General features: G+C 34.9%; 2 protein-coding genes across 2 annotated transcripts in view; one reads left to right on the forward strand and one right to left on the reverse strand.

Annotated features, from left to right (window-relative positions):
• Window positions 1-248: 248 nt before the first annotated feature.
• acss1 (acyl-CoA synthetase short chain family member 1) lies at window positions 249-21,040 on the reverse strand. Its single transcript, XM_056477070.1, has 14 exons — window positions 20,471-21,040; window positions 20,182-20,278; window positions 17,788-17,987; window positions 15,164-15,339; window positions 13,176-13,328; window positions 11,081-11,228; window positions 10,220-10,357; window positions 7,699-7,791; window positions 7,246-7,358; window positions 5,537-5,663; window positions 4,553-4,680; window positions 3,245-3,308; window positions 2,874-2,995; window positions 249-1,135 (listed from the first exon to the last, which is right to left on the reverse strand). Exons 1-14 carry the CDS (start codon window positions 20,814-20,816, stop codon window positions 959-961), a joined length of 2,082 nt encoding a protein of 693 aa, XP_056333045.1. The 5' UTR covers window positions 20,817-21,040; the 3' UTR covers window positions 249-958.
• A 1,579-nt stretch (window positions 21,041-22,619) lies between these two features.
• hhat (hedgehog acyltransferase) overlaps window positions 22,620-23,375 on the forward strand; it is a 68,695-nt gene continuing 67,939 nt past the window's right edge. Inside the window, exons 1-2 of the mRNA XM_056477525.1 lie at window positions 22,620-22,688; window positions 23,212-23,337. Coding sequence (XP_056333500.1) covers window positions 23,223-23,337 — 115 coding nt within the window. The 5' untranslated portion in view covers window positions 22,620-22,688; window positions 23,212-23,222. The remainder of the gene's footprint in view (window positions 22,689-23,211; window positions 23,338-23,375) is intronic.

Raw genomic sequence — 23,375 nt, forward strand, 5'->3', positions numbered from 1 at the left:
TGTTTATTGATCAGCTACTGTATGCTTGTTTGGAAATGGTGAAAAGTGTAATCATGTAATCTGTCTTTAATAAGCTCTTTAGACACTACAGTCATACGTCTGGTCAGAATTAGCTTGTTTTGGCTCTCAAAAAAGTACTTACAGTAGTTCCCGCCATAATTTAATTACTGTTAATGTATATTGGAAAGACAGAGGATACTCTTTGAAAAGCAATTCAGAATCAAATGTGTGCAATTAGACACTTAGAAGAGGGTTCATAATATTTGATTTAATCTGTAAAAGCATAAATACATCGACAGTTTGTTTTGAGTCAAGCTGTATTGGAAAAGTGTTTAGACAAGCTGTTGTGGCAAAGAGGTGTTTTATTAAATCCTATAGCAGTGCCTGCATACATTACATTTAATATGGAGGTAAAATAACAGCCAGACAAAATATTATTTCAAAACCTTTAAAATAGATCTGTTTTCTTCTAGGAAAAAGAGAATACGGTGAACTTGTGATATTGTTTAAAATGAATAATATCACATTGATCTTGTGTTGAGCATTAGGAAGTAAAGGCAAAGTCTTGAATGAAAACAGGAGAAAATGAGAAGGGTGAGATTTGCATGGACACAAACTGGACTGAGTACCTTAAAATAAAATCATCTATCAAAAAAATACTGATGTTTTGCAGCATATCTCTCAGAGTCTCTGGTTACAAGAAAAAAATACTGTGTAAAAAGTGTCACGATTAATGCAGAAAAAAGATGTCTTACAAGGACTAACATCCAGTTTAGGAGGGATTCATGTGCATGTTTCACAACATTTGAAGGCACTTAACCGGTAATTGCATTCTGCGTTGCTGCTAGCATACACTGCTCTCTCATTCACATGTGGATTACTTGAATAGATTCCCTGTCATCACAGTATGACATTCATAGCTCCTCATTCTTAATGTGACAGTTTCCCAAGAGTCTTTCTACTGCTTAGCTGCAAGACTTCTGTAGTGTTTATGGGCCTTGATGATCTCTGAAACGACGGAGGGGTCATCCAGCGTGGACACGTCCCCTAGGTTGCTTGTGTCCTGCACGGCGACCTTTCGCAAGATTCTCCTCATGATTTTTCCAGAGCGTGTTTTAGGAAGACGCTTCACAACCTTAAAGAGACAAGAGAGGCTTTCATAGCTGACAAAACAAACATGTGCAGAGATTTGTGCAGACAGTGAAAGTCTAGACAACATACACTAGTCAAATGTTTGAGATTAGTAAGATTTTTTTAAATATATTTTTTAATATATTTATAATTAGATATTTTTTAAAAGTTGCTTGTTCTCTTCACTAAGGTTGAATTTATTATTATTATTGATGTCGGTGAAAATTGTTAGGCTGCTTCATTTTTGTTGTGGAAATTGTGATACAGTACCATTAAAATATTCAGTTGATTGCAAAATGATTAGCCTGTGAAAATAATAATAATAATATTATATATATACAGTTGCAGTCAGAATTATTAGCCCCCCTTTGATTTTTTTTCTACATATTTCCCAAATGATGTTTACCAGAGCAAGAAAATTTTCAATATTATTATTTTCAATATTTTAATATTTTTTCTTCTGGAGAAAGTCTTATTTGTTTTGTTTCGGTTAAAGTAAAAGCAGTTTAAAAAAAATAAAAAATAAACATTTTTAGGTCAAAATTATTAGCCCCTTTAAGCAACTTTTTTTCCTGACGGTCTACAAAACAAACCATCTTTATACAATAACTTTCCTAATTACCCTAACCTGCCTAGTTAACCTAATTAACCTAGTTAAGCCTTTAAATGTCACTTTAAGCTGTATAGAAGTGTCTTGAAAAATATCTAGTAAAATATTATTTACTGTCATCATGGCAAAGATAAAATAAATCAGTTATTAGAAATAAGTTATTAAAACTATTATCTTTAGAAATGTGTTGATATAAAATCTGCTCTCTGTTAAACAGAAATTAGGGAAAAAATTAAACGGGGAGTAATAATTCAGGCGGGCTAATAATTCTGACTTCAGAATATTTATATTTATATATATATATATATATATATATATATATATATATATATATATATATATATATATATATATATATATATACACACACACACACATCTAAGTGCTCTTTAACATGATTTTTTTCAACACATTTTTAAAAATATTAGTTTTGATAAATTAATTTTAACCAATTTCTTTTGTCTTTGTCATAATGACAATATAACTACTAGTAATTTGGCAAGATAGTATTATTCAGCATGAAGGTTAAGTGTATTAGGTTAATTAGGCAAGTCATTGGACAACAGTGGTTTGTTTTGTAGGCAATAAAAAAAAATCATACTTAAAAAAACAACTAAAACATGTTTACACCAGTCGAAATTAACGAAATTAGACGTTGTCTAATATAAAATAATACAGGACATTCTATGAAAAATGTCCTTGCTCTGTTGTTTTAAAAAAAAATAAAAAATAATTACAATGCATCAAAGTTTCCACAAAACTAAGAAGAAAGAAAAATGGTTTCCACAATAGATTACAATAGAACAGCCAGTCAGCATATTAGAATGATTTCTGAAGACTCGAGTATGTGACACTGAATATAAGAGTAATTCTGCTTTAAATCAAAGGAAATCATGTAATGTAAATGTAATAAATGTAACTACAATCAAAAAATCTAATTTAATTGTATTTTAGATTTACTGCTTTACTCCACTTTACAAATGTTCTGATTTTTTTTTTTACTGCATTTCAATCAAATGAATAAATTAGCATTGATGAGCAGAATATAGTTCTTTTAAAAACACTAATTAAATCTTACTAACCCACCTCTGATCAACAAAAATAAAACAGTGAAAAAATGTCATGAGTTTACCAGGAAATGATCAGGAACGGCATATTTAGCTATTTTAGTGGCCACTAGGTGTCGCAGCTCATCCACAACAGCCTGTTGGTTCTCAGCAGCAGATTCTTTTAAAACTACAAATGCAAATGGAACTGGGAACAGAAAAAAAGAAGAGCAACTCAAAAGTTAGAAGAGGTCAAATTGTAATACATTTGCTTTAATCACTCAATTTTATGACAGTCAATTATGTCTTTATACTTTTCAGTTTGTTTTCACAATGACCAAGATGTCACATGATGAATGGGGTCAAAAGGTCTGTTGTAGCTGGAGGTGTCCCAGATGGCTCATGAATGAAAAAAGGTGAGAGGAAGAAGAAAACAAAGGTCTGTCGTATGTCTCACCTTCTCCTTTAATCTCATGGGGAATCCCGATCACTGCGGTCTCAGGAACATCTGGGTGTTCATCCTGAAGCCAGAGCAACACACACAGTCAACCAAATAGTTGGGTTTGTCAAAAATGTAAAAGCTTGGCATTAGAACGATTTTTTAAAATTTTATTAATAGTAGTGTCTTATGATCACCAAGCAGCACAATATTAAAATAAAAGATTAAAATAACTTTTGTTTATTAAACTTAGTTGTTAAAGTGTGATTTATTCATGTGATTGGCAAAGCTGAATTTCATGAGTGTCTAGTGTCATAGGATCCTTCAGAATTTCTTAAAAGCTAATTTGGTGCTTAAGATTTATTTAATATTTTTGAAAATTTTTTTGTGAAAACACAGATACACAGATTATTTCATGAATAGAAAGCTAAAAATTATTTTGCAACATTATACATTTATTTATTGCCCCTTTTATATATTTATTGATTTATTGCCACTTTTTAAAACTTTTATAATTAATTTCTTACTTCAAATAAACAGCTTACTGACCCCCAAATTTTACACACTAGAGTACATTTGCTGAAATCTTCAGCTCTTGTAAAAACAATCCATCTAAATGACAAATATATACAGTTGAAGTCAGAATTATTAGCCTCTCTATTTTTTCCCCCAATTTGTTTAATGGAGAGAAGATTTTTTTCAACACATTTCTAAACATAATAGTTTTAATAACTCATTTCTAATATTTATTTTATCCGATTTATTTTATCTTTGCCATGATGACTGTAAATAATATTTGACTAAATATTTTTTAAGACACTTCTGTACAGCTTAAAGTGACATTTAAAGGCTTAACTAGGTTAATTAGGTAGGTTAGGGTAATTAGACAAATTATTATATAACTATGGTTTGCTCTGTAAACTATATAAAAAAAAAATTTAAAAAACGCTTAAAGGGGCTAATAATGTTGCCCTTAAAATGGTTCTTAAAAATTAAAAACTGCTTTTATTCTAGCCGAAATAAAACAAATAAGACTTTCTCCAGAAGAAAAAATATTATCAGACATACTGTGAACATTTCCTTGCTCTGGTAAACATAATTTGGGAAATATTTAAAAAAGAAGAAAAAATTCAAAGGGCGGCTAATAATTCTGACTTCAACTGTGTGTGTGTATATATATATATATATGTGTACATACATATACATATATATATATTTATATTAGATTGAATTCAGTTTGACTAATAATTTGTGTTTATTCAAATCATTTTAAGGACACACTGGACTAATAAATACTGATATATATTTGTGAAAGAAGCATCTCACCAGTGCATCCTCTATCTCAGCGGTGCCCAGACGATGCCCACTAATATTGATGACATCATCCATTCGTCCTGTGATCTGGTAGTAACCATCTTCAGTACGGTACGCCCCATCACCCGTAAAATACTGACCTGTTGTATGGCATAAAACAGCAACTTTATATACATTTATAGCTCTAGCATCTAGCAGCAAAAATGACATACTGTGCCTTTGTGGAGTTTCATTTTACTGAGGTAAAACTGAATTGATTTGTGTTAAAATAAATATTCTTAAACCACTTTGTTGTACATTAGCTAGTAGTGGAGTACCATTTATTTCCCAAGAGAAGTAAATATTGAGCCCCCCTGAAACACCATTAAAAACAGAGGTTCACACAAATCTGTCAATCGCTTTCCAGCTCAACCAATAGCAAGAGTCTGGGGCATGGCTACTCTAGCAGGCAGGCTGAGCCAGAGGGTGTTTAGGACCACGTTGGACCATATTCTCCTTGTTTTACCCCATTTCCTGTCTTTGAGATTTTTCTTGTAGTTTTGGCTTGCATTTTTGAATCTGAATACTAGTGTTACTCATGATAAGAAATTCGTATTCACAAATAATGCAAAGACAGTCAATGGGGATACAACAAGAATGCCATTGTGATGCTTTTACAGGATTTTGATGAAGCATTTGAGTTTTAAATGTTGAATTAACAGTGTGTCTTCTCTACCAGTCTTGAATTAAATGTTTGCAAAGGTTTGAAAAGATGAGTTTGTTTTTTATTCCGCTAGATGTAGCAGAGATGCTAGATAACTCACATTCAAATGGAGTCTCAACAAAAAGCACATTTGAAAATACAAGCAGAACATTTTGCCAGTCAGCATTGCTAACATTCCTCTCATGCCCTTGCTTTAAAGTTGTAGTCAGATAGAACAGTTTAATAATGCAACAAAATGTCCAAACTTTTCTTTTCATAACTTTCATAACAAGAGCCCTAGGGGTTTTGCTCACCTTGGTACGGTTTAAAATATGCATCCACGAATCTCTGGTGGTCTCCAAAAATGGTTCTTGCCATTCCAGGCCATGGTTGGCTAATGCACAGAGCCCCGTTGACATCATTTCCTGTTATTATCTGTCCCTGTTAAAAAAAAGGCTGATGTTTATTCCATATTAGTACAATGAACTTCTGTCTTAGGGCATGGGGTAAGAATCTCTCTGAATAGCCCCAGAGGGTAACAAAAGAGTGCCTCAGAGGCGATGCATTACTGCTCTAGTTACAGCTGCAGTAAAGAATCAAAGTTCATCAAAGTTCATCTGTGACACAAAGCTTTCCTTAACAGTGGGAGAGTCATGGATCCATGCAGAGTCATGCGGAGCAAATGCAAAAACAATCCATGTTTAGGTCTGAATAGCACAATCTTATAACAATTATCTATTTGGTAAAAAGAGATCTATAAATCACTGGGTTTGCTGAGAGCTAAAGAGCTAATTGCAACTAATTTGTCATAAATGGCTCTTTATGTCACAGTGTGACTTTATTTAATATCTGAAACTTTTCATCTCCTGCTGTGTCTTTATATTTCAGTTATATGACTCTATTCGGCATTAAATCTTACATTATGACTTTGCACTGTGTCTCGAAACTGCCACTTTATTTCATGAAACTATGACTTTTTATTTTAGAATTGTATTTTTTAGGTTATGACTACATGTCTGAAAGACCCTTTTCTTGGAATAGCAACTTTTCCCCCTCATAATTGTTAAATAAAATTGCACAATTTTTTTCAGAATAATATTGGGACATTATATCACATAATTATGTCACACAATGTATTTTAAATGAGGAATATATCTCCAAACTGGGGCTTTAAACCTCTTGAAATCTACAACTTTAATTCATTTTCAAAATGATGTTTTATTTGTCACTATTATTATTATTTTAATTCACAATCGCAACTTTTTATTTCTGATTACAAATTTATATAACAGTTGCGGCTTTACATCTCATAATTATGATTTATTTTTGCAATAATTTATTTTAGATTACAACTATATATCACAACTGAGACTTTGTTTTCATGACTTATTTCAGTTCACTTATTTTCAGTTGTATCTGGGACTTTATTTCTCATAACTAGTTTTCTTTCCAACAACTCTATCTTTCTATTTTTAAATTATAATACAGGGTTTCTGCAAGGTTCATCAAGTCAAATTCAAGACTTTTTAAGACCCTTTAAGGCCATAAAGAATGAAATTTTAAATTTATACAGGGTTAAGTTTTTTTTAATGGGAATTTTTTTTTTATGAGGAATCATGTAATTGTTTTTAGTTTTTTCCCCTGATTAGGGAGTTTAATTTTAGGAAATGTTCTGTAAAAATCTCTTTACAATAAAAAACATAAAAAAGAAGGTTTTATTGAGATGTGTTGTTGGTCATTAGTTGGATATTGGCCCAAATTGAGTAGCTTTACTTGGACAAAGCAAAATTAAGACCTGTTTAAAACAATTTAAGACGTACAACACAATATGTTAGTGAAGTTAAGCATGTTTTTACCATTTTTTATTTTAACCATGTCTGAAAAACTTTATAATTGATCCTTTGTCACTTCATATCTAACATATGTGACCTTTTTGTTCTGCTTTTACTGAGTCAGACAAAGTGATTCTAGGTACAAGTGAAGCAGTGAGTCAAGAGGACACAAATAAACAAGTATAGATCACCTTCTCCCCTAGTAGTTCTGGCTTGATTCCAAAAAAGGGTCTCATAGCCATGGCAGGCCGGATCTCTGCTCCAGGTTCAGCTGGAAGTGGAGCTATACACACACCACCAGTTTCTGAACAGACAGACAGACAGACAGACAGACAGACAGACAGACAGACAGACAGACAGACAGACAGACAGACAGACAGACAGACAGACAGACAGACAGACAGACAGACAGACAGACAGAGAGAGAGAGAGAGAGAGAGAGAGAGAGAGAGAGAGAGAGAGAGAGAGAGAGAGAGAGAGAGAGAGAGAGAGATTCAAGTGAGCTATCTATTTATTTCTGAGTAACGTCACACATGGTGCAAATCATCCGATCAGTGTGGCCAAATGACAGATTAAGGCTATGATATACAGCCAAGTACAGATACAGCAACTGACAGTCATATACCAAATGCATTTGATTATACCTGTCTGCCACCATGTGTCCACCAGGGGGCATCGTCCATCCCCGACCACATTATGGAACCAGTCCCATGCCTCGTGATTAATGGGCTCTCCAACTGCCAACAGAGCACACATTCACATGGTCATTTATATAAGCAAATTCACACACCAAAACACTGCACTTAAAGCTACTCACTGCAAGCAAAATGTTTTTTCATGCACCTGTCAAATTTTTTGTCAGTCTAATGTAAAGATAACAGTTTTCAGTCTAATGTAAAGATAACATTCAAAATACACTTATTGTTTCATTTATTGCACTTTATTAATATTTGTGTCTGTGGATTTAATTCATACATAGTTTAAAGCCAGTTTTCGTAAAATTCAGCAGCGCTTCCAAATATCACACTTCACAGTTTGATTTTTCTGCCTGTTAGTAATATTTTCTGAATCATGATACAAGAGTTACAAAATCCCTGCTGTAAAACGTTGACTCTAAATTGACCAAAAAAGGGAATTCTTAATATAATCTCATCCAACATTCTGATTTTTGTGCTAGAAATGTATGCAAATTTGCATGACTCATTTACATATTTAAAACTTAACATTAAGAAAAACTGTTTATAATTCATAATATGATCAATTAACTCTGGAAGTATGGCGATTACTATTAGCATTTTTACCCTGTTCACCTACAGTGACTTGCCTTATAAACAATTCAAGCAAATCCTCAAGTTTTACCATCTCAAGTGGAACTGACAAGTACCGTGAGGGCAAACAAAACCCAGACACTATCTAGTGTCCTTGATGTTTGGCACAAAGTCAGCTTTCCCACTCATTAAAAATCCTCCAGAGTGAGCAGGCTAAACTTTAACTGCGGCTCTTCCACTTACAGCTGACCAGTACAATATCTGAGCTAGAAACATGCAAGGTATAGGGTTCGAATCAAGAGAAAAGGGTGACCTTTGAACAGGAGAGCTGATGAGTTTCCAATCCCCATAGTGTCCTTCGTTTATTACTCCTACTACGCAAACAGTCCCCTTAAAATGACTTGGGGGCTGATGTGACGTCATTATAGTTAACATACTGTAGGTTACTTTCAATCTTCTGAAACCAAAATGGCAGCAAAACAGTATTAAGAGGTAATCACACGTTTTCAGCGCAAGATAATGTGGGTTAAAAGAGTGTGTGAAAATTAACAATTGGTGCAGGTCACATTGAAACAATGCTTTTTCTAAAAGCATGGTTTGAAAAAAAAAATTCTAATGCTTATTAGACTTTACACACCTGAAACTGGTCTATAGCACTTATTCACTGCTGCTCTTATAGTTGTGTAAATTGCTTCCTTGTCCTTATTTGTAAGTCGCTTTGGATAAAAGCGTCTGCTAAATGACTAAATGTAAATGTAAATGTAAAAAAGAGTGACAAGTAATAAAGCAAGTAACAGGAGAGAAAACGTGGGGTCCACAAGTCTTTCATGCCCAGCATGGCTGCACATATTTGATCAAAAATAAAGTAAAAATACTAATGTTGTGTTACTATGTAATACTATATAATATAACTATTATTTTAATAGTACTATAATATATTTTACAATGCGAATCATTATTGTGAAGGCAAAACTGAATTTTACCTACCGTTAATCAAGTTTTCCTAATAAAATAATCCTTCAGAAATTATTGAAACATGCTTATTTGGTGTACCATTTATAGACCATCTTGAGGGATGTAAACAAAAACAATGGTCCCAACTTATTTCCTGTTTTAAATTTTTCATTTCTATAGTAGGGGTGCCCAAACTTTTTCTTGTGAAGGGCCAAAAACCAAACTTAACTGAGGGCTGTGGGCCAAAGGTACATTAAAAGTTTCCATGAGTAATCTCCTAATTTATGTCTTAATATTTAAAAACAACTAGAAAAAATTAAAAACAACTAGAAAATTGCTTTAAATTATCAAGTGCAGTATATTAAAAAAATGTTTAATGAAGTTAGTACAGCAAAAACATAAACAATTGCATTAATACAATGGAGTTCAATTCTGAATACACTAAGCTGCACCTGCCTTTGCCTTGATTTGCTCGCTGATGTCTTGTGCATTGCCTGATATCCGTCAAGTGACAATATTTACATTTTTAAAAAATCTGACAATACTAAAGACTAATATTTACAATACTAACGAAATTATAAAACAAAGAAAAGGTTACATTACATTGGAAATGACAATATTTTTAAAAGATATTCGCCCCAACCACCAACCCATTGTTCTCCCTCTCTTCTCAAATGTAATGGTGGGCCAAATCAAAGGTTAAAATGGGCCAACTTTGACCCCGGGGCCATAGTTTGAGCATCTCTGTTCTATAGCTTCTGAGAATCCAACAAGAGCCACATATTGCTAAATGTTATGATAGCTGTTTTAACATTAAGTTATGATTGAATTGCCTCTTGGTACAGTTATAAAATAGTTTGATTACACGCAGGAAATGTTCATGGGCCAATGACATCACCACATTGAAATGGTCTATTAATAAAATCATTTATTGATGACTCACCAGATGCAAGTGTCTTCAGAGATGACCTATCATATTTCTTCACCCAACTCTCTTCATATTTCAACAGTAATCTGATGGCAGTTGGAGCTCCATAAAACTGGTTTATTCTTAACCTCTGAACAGTCTCCCAGTAACGGCCTAAAAACAGTCACAAAGGACATTCTAAGTCAAGACAAAGATAATGAAGCACCTGATTTACAACCAGAGAGCACTTCAACAAAGTACACACGTCACAACTGTTCAAAAACATAGTTAAATGTAATTAGAAATATCAAGAGTAATAGAATAATTAGGTCCCATTTCCTAACTGATACAATTACACAAACAGAGTCCCCTGAAAAGCAGGTTAAAATAGATTTTTTTTCAAAAACTGAGGAAACTAATGTCACATAGTAAAGAAGACACTTTACTGCTTGTCATGAAGATTCATTTCCATTAAAATACACTCATAAACGCAGATAAGACTCATCACGCAGGTTAATGTGTCACAGGAATTTATCTGAGATCTGAACTAAAGCGGCTCCTGCAGTTTGAAGCACTCGGAGGAAAAGAAACACTATCTGCCACCATCAAGAAAGCTCATCAGAATGGATGAAAAGAGGATCAGGGCCGACATCATTACTAAGCTTTAGGACAGAATAGCTTTTTCTCCAAAACACTTCACTACAGAGAGAATTAAAAAGGCTGAAGTGATGTGCCGAAATGTTTTTTTAAATGTCATCAGCAGATAATCTGCAATGAAAATGCCTACAATTAACCATGCCGATTAACCACATTAAGTAAAACTGAAATTGAAACCGAAAAGGCGTTTATATGTATTGCAAGGATCATTGGTATTTGTCATTTGTGTTGATATCTCACCTGGATTGGGGTATACAGGTGTGCTCTCAAACAGAACAGAAGTGGCTCCATTACACAGTGGTCCGTAAACCACATAACTGTGACCCGTAATCCAACCGATGTCAGCAACACAGCCAAACACATCTCCAGGTGTGTAGTCAAACACATACTGCAAGCACAGACAAATATTATGATGACGTGTAAATAATACGTTAGTCGGAAAGTACAAGTGCACAAAGATAGTGTGTGTAAACACAGGAGCTTGTTAATGCAGACCAATATTGGATGTTGTCAAGTGAACTCTTCATTCTTATCATAGCTTTACAGTTTATGTACACATATGAGGGCTGCACAATATTAGAAAATTCTTAAAACAGTTACACCAGATGACATTAACAGCTCTATTTTCAATGAGTTAATCATTTTACAATGACTGCCATGATTTTATGGGAGTGATTCTGCATAAAATAATAAACAAATTACAAGAGCATTTGCGTGTATACACTCACCAGTCACTTTATTAGGTACACCTGTCCAACTTCTCTTTAATGCAAATTTCTAATCAGCCAATCACATGGCAGGAACTCAATGCATTTAGGCATGTAGACAAGGGCTGCATCCGAAACCACCTACTACTCAGTAGGTACTGCATTTGAATTTAAACGTATGTAAGAAGTATGAATGGAATTCGGATGAACTACATCCACCATTTTGTCATGGTCACGTGACCTACCAGCATCAATTGCTTCGCTTCACTTCACTGCCATTCATGAATTCTCTCGCGGGGCATCATGGGATTGCGCAGCATGCATGGGATGCGCACTTCAGAATCTTGCCGGAAGTAGTAAGTCATCCAGGTACTTCTCGCATACTAACTTTTTGAATTCTATGAATTCGGACGTACTACTCAGCTCGCACACTGATTTTAGCCTACTGTATAGTATGGAAGCATGCAGTTTCAGACGCAGCCATGGTCAAGACAACCTGCTGCAGTTCAAATGGAGCATCAAACTGGGGAAGAAAGGTGATTTGAGTGACTTTGAACGTGGCATGGTTGTTGATGCCAGATGGGCTGGTCTGAGTATTTCAGAAACTGCTGATCTACTGGGATTTTCAAGCACAATCATCTCTAGGGTTTACAGAGAGTGGTCAGAAAAAGAGAAAATGTCCAGTGAGTGGCAGTTCTGTGGGCAAAAATGCCTTGTTGATGCCAGAGGTCAGTGGAGAATGGCCAGACTGGTTCGAGCTGATAGAACGGCAACAGTAACTCAAATAACCACTCGTTACAACTGAGGTATGCAGAAAAGCATCTCTCAACGCACAACACATCCAACCTTAAGGTGGATGGGCTACCGCAGCAGAAGACCACACCGGGTGCCACTCCTGGCAGGAAACTTAGGCTACAATTCGCACAGGTTCACCAAAATCAGACAACAGAAGATTGGAAAAATGTTGCCTGGTCTGAGGAGTCTTGATTTCTGCTGTGACATTCGGATGGTAGGGTCAGAATTTGGCATCAACAACATGAAAGCATGGATCCACCCTGCCTTGTATCAACGGTTTAGGGTTGTGGTAGTGGTGTAATGGTGTAGGGGATATTTTCTTGGCACACTTTGGGCCCATTAGTACCAATTGAGCAAGCCTACCTGGGTATTTTTGCTGACCATGCTCCACCCCTTTATGACCACAGTGTACCCATCTTCTGATGGCTACTTCCAGCAGGATAATGCACCATGTCATACAGTGCAAATCATCTCAGACTGGTTCTTGAACATGACAATGAGTTCACTGTACTCAATTGGCCTCCACAGTCACCAGATCTTAATACAATAGAGCACCTTAGGCATGTGGTGGAATGGGAGATTCGGATCATGAATGTGCAGTCGACAAATCTGCAGCAACTGCGTGATGCTATCATGTATATATAGACCAAAAGGGGGTCCAACCCGGTACTAGTTAGGTGTACCTAATAAAGTGGCCGGTGAGTGTATATAATTAATCATATATATTGGCCTTTTCCACCCCCTCTCACAATTTCAAAGCTTGCTTAGAGTTGTAATGCTTAATCAGAGAAGCGCGCGCGCACACACACATACACACACACACACGCACACACCTGATGTGTGAGGGAAGCGTAAAGCAGGTAACCGGCCTGTGTGTGAACGATGCCCTTGGGTTTCCCTGTACTGCCCGAGGTGTACAGCATGAACAACATCTCCTCACTCTCCATGGGCTCTGGAGCACACTCTGAAGACTGCTCCGCCATCACCTGACATACACACAAACAGTACACTGCAGTTAATTTATTTTATTAAAATCTCTTTCACAGTTATTGCATGTATGAATTGCTATATATTTGGCAAAAGCTTTGAACAATAGCAATACTTTGGAAAATTGAGAGAAAATTTCATACATTGAAATATGATCACAAATTACAAAACAACTATTTTTTTATTGTATGCTGTTTATATTATTTAATTTAAAACACAAGTTCTATCATATTATATTATATAACGATAAGCTCAACAGGGAAAGGATAAAGTTGATGAAGGCGATGATGAAGAACTTCACATCTCATCCTGGTGTCCATGTGACAAAACGATTTCTTTCATACTGGAGCTACACGTACAGCAGGAAGGAAAAACATTCATAGATTCATGCAACTATGGCCCACGTTACTGCTGGTTTTTAAATGAAGGGGAACCTGTTCCTGTTTACGCTCATGTTCTCTTCTTTGCGGAAGGGTCTATGGACGGGTGTACAAATTACATATGAATGTGAAAGGAGACAACTCAAACCAACACAGAGAGCAACAGCTTTCTTTTCTGCTCTGTTGCAAAACTATGATCAATGCTGTATCTTTAGGTCAGAATCAACCACTTAAGTGTTTATGCTGAGAAAGCACTCTGGTTCAATGAGTTTTCAACAACTTTTGGATGTGTTTGAAAGTGGAAAAGCTCAAAATATTTTAGACCCTATTTACAACCATATTTAGAGTTGTCCTCTTGTTATTGGGCTGATGAAAATGCATCTTAACACCAAATATAAAACAGGATCTACGACTGTGGAGCTTTTATGAATCACTCAAATGCAATATAAACTCACCACACACATGGATGTCCAATATGCATTTCCCTTCAGTTATTTCGTTTTATATGCTGGCAGGTATAAAAGAGTTCAAGTTTAAGATATGCCGTTCATTGTTCTTGTCTTATTTTATCTGTTGTGTAATTTAATAACAATCTTCGTAATGTCTAAATGGATTTTCCACTTGTTTTGCCATTAACTTTGAAGGCTAATATTCGCTTCCTGCAAATAATAGGATTACACAAGATATTCACTCCTCAATCAAAGCATTTATCTCAAAATGTAGCTCTGTAGCCCATTTTACAGCTTGTGGCTAGATTACCAAAGCCCAGCTTAGTCTATTCTGTGTAATTCAGTATTTCTGCAAACTGTGTGTAAATATGGAATTCTGACAAACTGGCAGAGCAACATGTGACTATTGTGTGACTAGATTTGTCACTGCACGGACTGAATATCTCAAGAGGCAGAAAAAAATTGACATACTGTGACCCAGCTATTCAAAAATGAAGAGGAAAAGGATTTGTACTCCTTGTTTTGTGACCTAAATAGGCACTAATCAGGGACATTACAAAGCTTTCAAAAGCTTTTTTTTTTGTATTTTTGTAAATAAAAACCTAAAACACTTAGTATAAAGTGACACACACAGGGATTTTAAATATTTAAAACATTTTTGTATTTGAGTATTGATTATGTATTTAATACCTTTTAATACAATGCTTATTTTAATATACATATACACACATTTTTAAACTATTAATTTACAGTGTTTAAATAATTTATATAACTTATATTTTATATACAAAAACATAGTTAATAGAAATACAATAATAGCTGGAAATTACAAAGTAAAATGGTGACCAACAAAACACATGGTCCATGGTTGATTAAAAAAACGGTAATCAACTGTTGACCATTGTTGAGCACTGAAACAATAATACAATAAAATAAATGAGAAATGCATCTATTGTGATTTTCTAATTGCTGTACATTGTATAATACCATTGTTGTGTGATTTACCTCTTCTAATGGAATGTCTAGTTTTCCCATCGGCACACTGTTGTTAGTTCTCTTGGCCACAAACACATGTCGGACAGAGGGACAGTTCTTTACAGCTTTATCCACTGTAGACTTCAGATCGAAGACACGGCCACCTCTCACACCTTGGTTGCATGTAATAACAAACTTGCATTGGGCTGCGTGTATAAAGAAAACAGGAAACAAAATTGAGAAATACACTTGAACAGACACTATCCTGATAATAAAATAGCTGATACAGCAAATGTGATTCTAAAAATGAAAAGCTAATTTTAGTTGACGATAATGCATCTGTAAACATACTCTATATTATAAACGCAGCACATGTTGAAGTTCACTGTATTTTAAGCAACCGCACAGCTGCTGGATTTCATTCGTTCATTTTACATCCAATAAGATCAGAAGTAAACATCTGCTCAGTGTCTGTTTTATTACATAAGATAAAGACAGGCCTGTCCAAGAACAAACGCCCTCTGAAACTTATCTCTCTCCAGACCATCATGTGCACACACACACACATACCCAAAGGCCCTCTGTGTAGTGTAGGGTTTTTGTTTCACTATAACTAGCTTTCACTAATGTGTTGTATACAAAACATTCACAACATGAAAACACAGCTGACATTGTTTAAGTCAAGCTCAGCTTTTACTGAAAAGCATGCAGGGTGTTGACTGGAATTCAGATACTAGAAGAGGACTTTAAACCATGGAGTTACATTCTATATTCAGTATAACATGTAATGTAAATTAATGATCATAATCTTTCACTGGAATATAGCAAATTGCTCTTTCTTTTAAACAACTAGTTGAGACCAAGCAAAATTTCTATTTCTATTTTTCATTTTACATTTCTAGAGTAACTAAGGCTGGGCGATATGGCATAAAATGAAAATCTCGATTGATTAAACATTTTAACTCGATAACAATTAATGAACGATTATTCAATTTATTTACTTGATTTTTATGCCCTCATAGTTCACTGACAGGATTTGTACAGTAAATATGCTCACATATTACAAGTGAGAGATTTCTGAATGAAGGGTGCATTGCTTGATTTTAAAATAATTGAAGGAAACACGCACAATCTATAATCTAAGATTATTTTTTGAACATCAGCATTGAACAACTAAAATTAAAACACACATTGCCAAAAACCAACAGTCAACAATCTTTCTTATAATTAAGTGAAAATAAATAACCTGCACTTTTGGAAATAAAATCAATTATTTTCATTATTCTAATTTTTCATATTAAAAATAGAAAATAAGCAGTATCTTTTCTAAATAAAATAACTCTTGCATATCCTGTGAATAATATTTTAAACAGTGCATTTATGATTCAAACAAATGATTTAATTTAAATAATAATTTTGATGTAATAGACAATATACCATAACAAGGCATCTCTGGCACAGCTTCTAATCATTGTCAATGTAGAGCAAAATAACACAATAGTAACAAACAGAGCAGGGTCACGTGACTCCACACACGATAAGGTAAGTAATTGAAAAATTAGATTGATTATTGGTTTGGAATGCCGATTTAGATTACGTTTCGATTAATCACCCAGCCCTAATAGTAACCCAGAAACATTCAAAAGTTTAAAGTCTATAAGATTTTTAATAAAACAAAATAAAAGTCACGTATGCTTACCTAGGTTGCATGACCTAAGTTTTTAAAATACTGAAAAATATTATTATAACACAGAATTTGAGTTTTCAGTGTCACCTAATAAGGGTGACATAGTGGCTCAGTGGTTAGCACTGTCGCCTCACAACAAGAAGTTTGCTAGTCCTAGCTGGCTCAGTTGGCATTTGTGTGGACTTTGCATGTTCTCTGTGGGTTTCCTCTGGGTACTCTGGTTTCCCCCACAGTCCAAAGACATGCGGTACAGGTGAATTGAATAAACTAAATTGGCTGTAGTGTACGAATGTGTCTAAGTGAGTATGGATGTTTCCCAGTACTGGGTTGCAGCTAGAAGGACATCTGCTGTGTAAAACACATGCTGGATAAATTGGCGGTTCATCCCGCTGTGGTGACCCTTGATGAATAAAGGGACTAAGCCGAAGGAAAATTAATGAATGAGTGTCACGTGATCCTTCCTTTAACTGACTAAATAAATTTTACTGATGTAGTGTATCCATTCTGACGGTTCATTCTGCTGTGGCAACCCCTGATTAATAAAGGGAATACACCGAAATAAAAATGAATGAATGAATGAATGATGTAGTGTACATAAACTAAAGCTATTTCAATAAAGAGCACCTTTGACCCTCTAAGCATTTAATTTTTTTGGCAGTTTCTACATTTTTCCTTAATTGAATATCCAACAAAAAAAAGTGACATTTCATGCTTATGTTTCATCTGTCACTTTTTAAAACAAAACTTAATTTAGTTTACCATGCACTATTTTCTTAGACAAGCTTTCAGTGTTTTTTTTAATTATTTTAATAATTTTTTATGTTTTTTAATAGTGACACAATATTTTATCATATATTGGGTTTGAAATAATATATTCTAGTCATTTAAAACAACCCTCTAATACTTTGCATTACTGATCTAGTAAAATCAGCTACTGAAAACACACAATGCACACCATTTCACTCACCATCCTGAATTCTGCCAGCCAGAGCCTCTGAGCTGAAGCCTGCAAACACCACAGTGTGTACGGCACCAATTCGGGCACAGGCCAACATGGCTGCCACTGCCATAGGAGACACAGGCATGTAGATGGCCACTCGTTCTCCTCTCTGCACTCCGTGACCCTTTAATGTATTGGCAAGGCGACATGTCATCTCCAGAAGCTCCCTGGGATTTGAATGTTTCACAGATATAAACATACAACTGAGTTACAGGAAATCAAGCGGGTGAGAAAAAAAATCTGTGATGTTCCACTTTAAGTGGTTCAAGTGCTAAACTGAAGTGGAATTACAGTATATGAAAATATTGTGGTGATAACGCATGTCTGATATTAAACTGGAATTTATGGGGGGTAGTATAATTATGTATTTAAATCACTGGCAAACTTTTTTTACTTGATCATGAACGTGTTATTATGGCACATTGCCTCCAAGGAAACTGCTTATCTCGATTCAACAGATCATAAATGAGACTAAGTAGAAAGTCAAGCCTCTAGAATTTCTTGATGTTCTCCATATGGTTGTGAGTGCAGAAATATACACTTTCACTGTCACACTTTAGCATACTGACATCTCTGAACTTCCTGCTTTTGAGCGGAAGCAGGAAAGTGACGTTTTCATCTGCTTTGCTAACGGTGTCATCCTTTACACACACGACTGATTGTGCAATCTGACCGCTTCTTCACAAAAACACTCTGAAATGATTCATATCTGACCCAGAACAGCAGATACTGTGAATCTAATCTCCACATCTCCATAATAAAATATGTGAAATTGTTCCTTTTCAAGGTCCAGTGTGGGCTGGCTGAATTAGAGGAAACAGCCTGCTGACCGTTGTGTTTTGGTAACAGTAAGAGCAGTAGATCCTGTAAATATTTAGCTTGGTGTTAACCGTGGTGATCTGAAGCACAGCCAGAAACATTAAATTTTTTTTTTTCAAGCTGTAGAGAGAGGGGTGGGGGGAGGCGCACATTCCTTCAAAGGACCCTCAAAACCTGCCTTTGTTCTCCATATGAAAGTGCACATGAAACTCCCCCCAAACTCTTCAATAGTGTGCTCTCTCATACTACATGTGAACCCTGTCTATCCCAGTATGGCCAGAACTTGTAATCTATCACAACATTATTAAAAGTATTTAAACAAATTCATTTTCATTTTGAGATTGCATTTAGACTACAAACAGCATTTTAACACAATTATTTTTGGTGATTTCGAAAATTACTTTTAGAGAGCATTCCAGGATGGCAAAGAAAACCTATAAAAAACTAGTGAAAATGATCATGAAATACAGTGCTCACCATAATTGAGTACACCCCATTTTAAAAATGAATATTTTTATCCACTTCTCAGTGAATATGGGTAATATATACTGGTGCATTTGAACAAAACAGATTTATTAAACAGATATATTTAAGATAATATTTTAGTCAAAGAACATCTTTAGAAATAGAAAGATCATACATTTAAATTCATTTAAAATCAATTTTTTTCTCTTGATTTTTGATATTTTTGACATTTTTATTAAATATTTTCCCCAAACATGTAAATTTGTGCTACTAATTTTTAAACCATTATTGTAAGTTATTTTGTTAGATTAGCTCCAGATTTGGCTTCAGTACTGACTAAACTAATGTATATGTACAAATATAATATTGTAAAGCATCTTTTAGAAAATATTAATTGAAATGAGAGATTTGTGAGGGGTGTACTCATAAATGCTGAGCACTGTATAGTACTAGCCTTGCCTACAGCACTTAGTGCTCAACCAAGTCTAGTGAACAAAAATCAAAAGCAAAAGAAGCAATGCAATTTGTCAATTGTTGTAATTATCAGTTATCTCCAATAATCTGAATCCCAAACAGGCTAATAAACAATTATTTTAAATCACCAAACTAAAACAGCATTTTTCCCCATTTTCAAGCTGAAATAGAGCATTTGTATGAGTTGAAATGAAACGTTCCCTTCTCAACTAACCTATATTAAGTTCAAATAATCTAATAATATATAAAATATATCCGAGCTAAACAGAAAAATAAAAAGTAAATAAACATCAAAACTACTCAAATTAAAATAATTACTAAAACATTACGTAATACATTACAGTGATAATAATAGTGAACTCATTAATAATGTAATAGTGAACAGAACAGCAAAGCAACCAGTATATCGATGTCTAAATGCTATGGACAACTGGAATAAACAGCACTAGAAATATTGGCATTTTAAAAATTAGCAGCGACATAAATGTAGTTAACAAATTCTAGTTAGCTTTAAAAATGTTCAACTTGGGGTGGGGGAAGGTGAGGTTGTTGGGTTAGGATAAGGGCCACATGTGCATTTCCCAGGAGCTTCAATGAATGTACCTGTATGTGATCCTTTCCTCTGTGCCAGGTTCATCTTTCTCCCAAATCAAGGCCACTCTGCTTGGATTATTTGCCACGTGTACATCCAAACAATTCACTGTCAATAAATGTAAGAGGATAGTACCACTGTGCTTACTGTAGACATTAATGTAATTGAAAATGTAAACAATACCCTCAGTTGGAATATAGACCAAATATAAACATAATTCTTGTTTGTTTGTTTAGTTTTCGATACAGATTAAAGTCGAGGTGATCAAAACAAGTCTGAAACAGAACAAGTGTCACTCACCAGAGACATTCAGTTGCCCTCCAAGAAACCAGTTGATTTTCCCGCTGGAAATATCACAGTCTGACACTTGGTCGAAAGGTTTGGTCCATGCCAGCCTTTCCTTGGCGATGGACCCCCAAAAGTTTTCTGGATCTTTAACTGACAGTTCATATAAATCCGCGTAGTTTCTTCCAGCGAGATGCGAGCTGAGGTCCGGCTGAGCCGCGCTGATGCTGCTGCTGGACAGAGACCTCGCGTGACACCGGGAGATGAAAACAACACTTCTGCGCAAGCATTTCTTGTTTTTAAAAAGAATAGTTCCCCTGCCTAATGAATTCAGCAAACTTGCGCTCACACGTCCAGCCATGTTACCGTGTAGACTGTGCTGGGGTGAAGTTTGCTCAAGTTTTTGCAGCCCGTGACTTTTTCTGTGAAGAAGAAGAAGAAGAGGGAGGAGGAAACTTGTTGACAAAGAGCTCGTGTGAAGAAAAAGTCACTTCAAAACGCCCCCTGAATCAGCTCCATTATGAACCAAACCAGGTCATGAATCACAAGTGCTCTGGCTGTCACAATCGATTCGAACTCTGCAATTTCCTATAATGATTTTGGGAGTTTTGGACGTTGCGTAATCTTGGATTGTACTGTCGTCGTGAATCCACAGAACACTCAGAAACATGAAACTTCAATGGGTTTAGTGTGAGGCGTGTAAACATGTTTTGTTTTTTACAGGTTCTGTGTGAATTCAAACCAGTCACATATGCTTTATATTATCAGATAAACCGTGTTTTTGTAACATGCTAAAATGTTATATTTATAATGACGTCAACATAAATCGGTTTCACTTCTCGGTTTCTACATGCGACACGTTGAGCCTTTGAAGGTTGTGCTCAAATACACCAAACCTCTTGCTGCCTCCTAGTGGAGCATTAACAGAGGGGCAGATCCGATAGACCAGACAGACAGACAGACAGGCGTTCTGTCTATGAGCCACAGTGCACCATGGACTTTAGTTCCACACATGCATCTTTTCTGTCAAAGTCTGTGTCCTTGTGTCCTTTTGTACATCAGAATGTACGTAAATAGTTATATTAACGTGCGTAAGCTTGTGGTTGTTTTTTTGTTTACATTTGCTCACAGCACAAGAAAGATTTTTCCAAACAAGGAACATAATGGGCCAAAGAGTACTAAGGTTCAATGGACTTCCAGTATTTGAGATCAGCTGTAAAGCCACTCTACATCCTTTTTGCACAATTTGCTAAATGGCCTTCCCAAATCTAATTGTTTTAGAACATTTATGTACATGGATTGGGAATAATTACATCCCAAATGTGATACTGAAAGAGAAAAACATAACCTGGGTAGTTTCAGCCTAAATTTAGATAAAATTGACCTACTGATCTACATAGAGTGCATCACAGATAACATCTTTGTATAGATCCATGGTTTATCCATTTTTTTTGAAGAGCAGCATGCTCTAAAAAGTGCTGGGTTGTATTAACCCAGCTGATTGGTCATATGTGGATTAATGTTGGTTTAATTGCATTCATTCATTCATTCATTCATTCATTCATTCATTCATTCATTCATTCATTCATTCATTCATTCATTCATTCATTTTCCTTCAGCTTAGTCCCTTGTTTTCTTTTTTAACACATGTTTGACACATAGTTTTAAATCAAAAGAACATTCTAAAGTATATGCAGGCTGTCAGATCTTTTAATAATCAAAAATATACAAGAATAATTTATTTATTTATTTAACATATGGTTTAAAAGAAATCTAATTCAAGGAGAAATAATAGAAAACCCAATGTACGTAATTATTTTATATTGCTTGTTTTATGTTAATATTTAATTTTATGTTAGTAACATTTTGCAGCATTCAATAGAATAGCTAGGATTTTTGTAATAAGAAATATGTATTTAAGAACAAAAATGTGATTCACCTGGTAATATCAGCCCACAATTTATTGTTTATTTTACTTTAAAAAATAATTAGTGAGCAGCTGAAATGCGTAAACAAAAGCAGAATACCAAATGATTTCTAAAGTAATTAATTAAATAGTTTATGGAGGATTTGAGGAAAAGTATGCACTCAGAGGGTTAAAGCGCTCATAAGGTTACGTATTCGTTGAATTTGCCAATCGGGATCCAGAGGCGTGGCAAATCTCGGAAGCAAAGGGCGGAGTTTCACGGCTGCTTTTAGCGGGCGCGAGAGTTTTTTTCTGTTTGTTTATTATGTGAGTAACCGAAACGTTTATGCAAATATCAAAGTGCGGGAATTGTTGCCATATGATTATGTAGTGGGGTTATTTATGTGACCCATTTCAACTGTTTAAAGTCTTAAATGGCTTTCAGAGCTAATACATTTTGCTGCATTTACATTCTGATTGAACTATTGAGAATTATTGTCATGGAGACAGACCTCTTATTTCGGGTTCTATGATATATCAGAGTATTTTGTGGAATTCATTGGAATATGGTGATAAAACAACTCATGAAACCATTGTTGTTGTTTTAATAGTTTGTGAAGAATGCTATTGTTTGTCTATTAAAAATCAAAGTAAGACTGACTTCAGTATTGTTGTCTATGATATACCTTTGGTCCAATAAAGCCTACATTTATTCCAGTTTACTTAATTTTTACTTTTTTAAAACTTAAACTTAATTTTTCTAATTAAAATACCTGCAGTGGAAACTCAATCATTGCAGATGAATCACTTACTAAGTAGTTTTATTGTTTTTTTATTTTTTAACCTGCAGGTTCAGTCTTCATGACACCAAAATGGGAGCTGGTATCTCTACCTCGATGGGAGATGATGGCTTACTGGACTCTTTCATTCTTCTCTCATTTCTATTCATTTTACCAGCTGCAAAGGTTTTCTAAAGGTGAGCTGCACAAAACAAACCTTCAGGTTATTGGAGAG

This window comes from Danio aesculapii, chromosome 17, assembly GCF_903798145.1.
Source record: "Danio aesculapii chromosome 17, fDanAes4.1, whole genome shotgun sequence".
NCBI classification, from domain to species: Eukaryota; Metazoa; Chordata; class Actinopteri; order Cypriniformes; family Danionidae; genus Danio; species Danio aesculapii.

What these genes read in the sequence shown, in the direction of transcription:
- acss1 (XM_056477070.1), bottom strand. Translation starts at nt 20,816, where the DNA reads ATGGCTGGACGTGTGAGCGCAAGTTTGCTGAATTCATTAGGCAGGGGA. An exon ending in GAGGAAAGGATCACATACAG is followed by an intron (nt 17,988 to 20,181) that starts GTACATTCATTG and finishes TTCAAATCCCAG; the next exon opens with GGAGCTTCTGGAGATGACAT. An exon ending in ACGCTTCCCTCACACATCAG is followed by an intron (nt 11,229 to 13,175) that starts GTGTGTGCGTGT and finishes CTGTGCTTGCAG; the next exon opens with TATGTGTTTGACTACACACC.